Source organism: Poromitra crassiceps, assembly GCF_964638095.1.
Source record: "Poromitra crassiceps genome assembly, chromosome: 19".
Classification (NCBI taxonomy): Eukaryota; Metazoa; Chordata; class Actinopteri; order Beryciformes; family Melamphaidae; genus Poromitra; species Poromitra crassiceps.
In genome coordinates this window covers 21,861,798-21,866,429 of record NC_139646.1, presented here as the reverse complement: position 1 = coordinate 21,866,429, position 4,632 = coordinate 21,861,798, and the positions used below count along the sequence as shown (strand labels likewise).

Genomic DNA, 4,632 nt, shown 5'->3' with positions numbered 1-4,632 from the left:
TTGAAAAGTGTCGGACAACTAAAGGGCAAATGGCAAATCTGCATGAAACGATTTTTTAAATCCCTGTCGTAAATGGCGATGTGGGTCGCCAGGCGGTTTGTGTCTTCGGTCGCTCAGAGAGGTACTGTGCTGAACATCTTTTGTTTCTTACCTGTTATTTGCAGCACATGAAATTGCGACCTACAACTGGGACTTCTAACTTAGCTTGCTGTCAATGCTAACTGACCGGTTAGCGTACCCGTTATTGTTTTCACAGAAATGTAACGTTAGTGGAAGGTAAACCACCTGAACTCGGTTTATCCACTTTACCTGCTTTAGGTTAGGTTCATTCACCTTTCTAGGCTGACAATACATCTTCATAATAACACACGTTCATGAGTGCTTTCAGACAGTCACAGATCCCTAGCCCTCAGATGCAATTATCCATCAATTCGCCTGGCGGCTCGTTAAACGTTAAACTGACACTCTTGTATGAAAACTGCCAGTTCACCAAACAATTTAAATTCAGTCATCATTGAGTGTCATCACAAAACATTCGTGGGAGGTCCACAGCAAAACACGGTTGCATAATTCTCCTAGACCTAGACAGTTGAAGTGGATGGAAGTTGGTCACCAGTGCACCACCCACTTCAATTGTTGACTTTAGGAGAATTCTGCAAGTGTTTTTGCTGTTTAACTCTGAATGATGTCTATGATGATTGCAGTGATGTCATATGAGCACAATCAAGTCCCAGGGGGGCAGACACTGAAAGAAGTGGGAGTCTGGCTTCAGACCCCCGTTTTCAGCCATGGACAGCTACAATAAGGAAAGAGGATGCTATTCCAGTGAGCCCCAATAGGCAAGCTAATAGGTTTGCCTCTGAGGGCTAGTTTATTCCAACCAAACACTAACCAGTTAGTTCCCCCTTGTATTCCTTCTGCAGGACAGTATGCGGGTCGGTCTGGCTTGTTCCGTCGTCCTCACCATTGCTGCCTCCCCGAGCTGGAGCTCCGGTATCTCCAGTGCACTTGCTGCTGGAGGAGTCGCGTGCCCGTGGCGGGCTTTGAGACCCTGAACGCCACCCTGTTCTCTTCGGGCCCATGCAAGGAGGACAGCCGCTCTCTGGACGACTGCTACACCTCTGAGCAACGAGTCGCCATCCTCCAGCTGCTCAACACCGCCACCGAGTCCGAGCTGGCGGGCGTCAAGCTCCTGCGAGGCCGCAAGTCTGTGAACATTGTGGAGTACAGGAGCAAACATGGACCGTTTAAATCTCTGGAGAGCGTGGTGAATGTGCCGCTGCTGAAACACAAGAGCGCCGTCATAGTGTTTAACTCCATTCTCAATCCACCTAAGAAAGAGAAGAAGGTGAAGATACAGCTGGCAAAGTTCATCCGGCCAGAGGTGGACAGGTCCTGGCTGGAGGTTAGACAGACAGCTTATATTGGACGTGTGTGTGTGTGTGTGTTTGTTTGTTTTCTGTCTTTCTACACAGTTACAGCCCAATTGCAAAATACCCACTTTTAAAAACATTTGTCTAATCCTTACACCAGGAAATTAATATTATAGGCTAGGGGTTGAATCAAGTGTGGTATCACTGGCACGGGCTAGAGCAGAGGTTTTCAAAGTGGGAGGCGGCCCTCCCCAGGGGGGCTTCAAACCATTTCAGGGGAGGCTCAATGAATGGAAGTGTGGGGGGGGGGGGGGGGGGAGGGGATAAAGTGATTACAGTTAGTTATCAAAAGGAGATCACATCCTGTTTTTCCCACTTTCCCAGAGTCACAAACAAATACATGCCTTCAGACGGACCTTTTTTGTGGGTATTATTTGGTGCAGTCTGAAGTGATGTCAAACAATATCAGGCTATATATAGCAACAATAGCAATATCAGGCTATCTTGTCTCAACTGTGGGGTGTCTGGGATAAAATAACAACCATGGTCCCTTTTCCAAGGTTTTGTCTGAGGGGGGTGGCTCTCAGACTTTGAAACCCCCTGGGATGGAGAGGTTGGTGAGACCTTTGACCAGAGGATGCAGGTTTGAGCACATTAGCCCTGCTGAAGTGTCCTTGAGCAAGACAATGAATCCCTAATCGCCTACTGCACAAATTCCCCCACAGACAAATAACAAAATAGCACATTTATAGTATTAGGCTAGTGTTCTGGTTAGGGTATGAATCTAAATCAGTCAAAAAGTGTTTTGGCGAATTTTGGAGGCGATTGGAGCAATGGGCTTGCAACTCCGGACAGACAGACACACCAGCAATTATCGTATTAAGATCTTGCTTACATCTTGCTCATTTCAGTCAGATATGCACCACAACCATTTGTCCTTGTTTGTTGTTTCCTCAGGGAGCCAGCTCCATCGTGTCAATAGTGTGCGGGACTGATAAAATCGCCTGGGCACATGTGGGCCGTGGCATGACAGTACTGGACTGGCAACAGCTGGAATGCCCTAATTTCTTTAGAGGAACATATCAGGCTTCTGCTTACTTAAATGATGTGAGTATCAATATTTAGACCTCTTTTATTACCAATACGTTAAAGACGTGTACGTCAACTTTATTTGACGAGCCTTTGCTTTTTCCTGGTTTCTTCTCTGAAACCAGTGTATGGTTGCATTTGTCCTAGCGTTTTAACAGGCGTCATTGGCATGTCATTTGAGCCCCTATTCAGTTGCTTTGATCGTTTGTAATGCGTTTCTTGATGTGTTTCTACCGACAGGTCTCATCAGTTGTGTCACTCCTTCCCTCAACTGACTTCTACATAGTGGAGAAGCCCTCCATCTCAGTCCAGAATACCACTCTGTTCCCTGTCATGGCTCACATGCGGGCAGTGGAGGCCATGCTGTTTGCCCTGCTGGAGCCCAGGTTCTCCCAGCCGGACTTAAACATCCCTCCCAGGTGAAAAAAACCAAGCGTTTTCCTATCAACATTTGGCCCAAAACACTCCAAATACCTACCAAATGTTTGGACTTAATTTCTGAATCCTACTTGACAGAGGAATCTTATTTAATATTAATCCCCTTAAGACACCGAACTCAAATGCCCTCCTTCCTTTGCAGGGTCCTGAACATGATGCGTGTCGCGGTGGGACGCCACTTCAGACTGATGGTGGGCGAGTCGCGCACGAGCGGCGCGCAGACGGTGCGGCAGATGATGACCGAGTCGGTGACGCAGAAGCTCCCCCGGCTCAACTTCCCACAGGAGCTGCTGGTGAAGTACAGGAACTCCTTCCAGATGGGCCGAGGGAGAGGAGGGGAGGAACTGTGCGACGCGCTGCTTCAGGCCGTGGCCTTCTTTGAGCTGCTCAGTGATTCCAGTTAGCCGGCAAGTGGTGGACTGATTTGAACAGAGAAACAGTTTTGTTGAAGATTTTCCACACATGCCTCTCCCGCCCTACCAGAGCGAATGCACCAAATATTTAGCTGGAAGGCGGTGGTGAACAAGTCGTGGATTCTAGTGACAGTGTGGTGAATGGGTTAAAAAATACTTTTTGAGGCTTAGTGATGGTTGACTGATTGTGCATTTAAAGTGATGAATCTTCTTGTAGGTTTGGGACAGAAAACACTCAAAGTGTTGTACTGAGCTGAAGAGGTGCTATACTGTTTATTTCTGATGTCATTCAGAGACAGAAGCTGGACCATAACCTGAAAGTAATCGCTGTCTGCTCTGTCAAGTGAGGATTTTCACTCTGGCCTGGTGGTGGTGCTCTGTAAGTCTATGGTAAGGTGACCAGACAGACGTCTCCGATTTTCAGGGACAGTCCCCGTTTTGGGGACTTGTCCCCGATTTTCTACTCCTCGTCCACGACCGACATAACTGCCTTTCAGATGCTCCAGCGGGAGTGAAGATTCTCACCATGAAACTCTACAGCCACAAACTAGAGACCTGGGGCATTCAGGGGATGTATGGCTTTCCTAGGTATATTGACAATAAGGGGGTTTCTGAGTAATTTCCAGAACAGAAGTACTACATAAGTACTTGCCACTCAATCGTCAAAAAATTCAATTCTTACAGAAATCTCCAAATGTCAAAAGTTTTTGATGGCAAATCACAACATGAATTTTCCTAATGGTGTTCCTCAAGGTGTTGGTGTCTTAATGTGGTATTTTGGAGGGATATCAGTTGGCTTGCACCATAGTTTATTACAGTAGCTACAACAGTTGCATGGTCAAACTACATGAAACCGGAATTGTCCCTCTTTTTTATTTCATAGATAATATTGGATATTTTAATGATATATTGACTGCTGAACTGGAAATGTCCCCGATTTTCATTTCAGAAATCTGGTGGTCGCCTTAGTCTATGGATTATGTGACAATTCAGTCTTTTACTAGAATGATAATAAAAAAAGCAAGCTAGTTTTTCCACCAGCAATCCATGTCTGTTCCTGAACAAGCGAGCGATGTTACATACCTCTAACCCAGAAATACCTCTTAGAATTTCACAGAGGAATCAAGAAAATGTACAAAAGTCAAGTTTTATTTACTTTTCATCATTGCACTTGTAATAAAATAGGATTTCATATCTTAACTATAGATTCTGAATTCATGTGATACAAGTAGTCAGTTCTTTCTGATGCAATTTACAGCATTTGAGGCAGTGTAAAATAAATATTGATCGGTCAATGAGAAGTGTAACTGAGGTAAGGT

At 45.6% G+C, this 4,632-nt stretch overlaps 1 protein-coding gene across 1 annotated transcript; it reads left to right on the top strand.

Moving 5' to 3' along the window:
* On the top strand, positions 1 to 4,343 carry tefm (transcription elongation factor, mitochondrial). The gene is made up of 5 exons (XM_083655571.1): positions 1 to 121; positions 924 to 1,405; positions 2,331 to 2,480; positions 2,703 to 2,881; positions 3,043 to 4,343. Exons 1-5 carry the CDS (start codon positions 73 to 75, stop codon positions 3,302 to 3,304), a joined length of 1,122 nt encoding a protein of 373 aa, XP_083511697.1. The 5' UTR covers positions 1 to 72; the 3' UTR covers positions 3,305 to 4,343.
* Positions 4,344 to 4,632: the final 289 nt, after the last annotated feature.

Coding starts and splice junctions, on each gene's coding strand:
- tefm (XM_083655571.1), top strand. CDS start 73: ATGGCGATGTGGGTCGCCAGGCGGTTTGTGTCTTCGGTCGCTCAGAGA. Junction 122..923: donor GTCTTCGGTCGCTCAGAGAG/GTACTGTGCTGA, acceptor TTCCTTCTGCAG/GACAGTATGCGGGTCGGTCT. Junction 2,481..2,702: donor CTTCTGCTTACTTAAATGAT/GTGAGTATCAAT, acceptor TTCTACCGACAG/GTCTCATCAGTTGTGTCACT.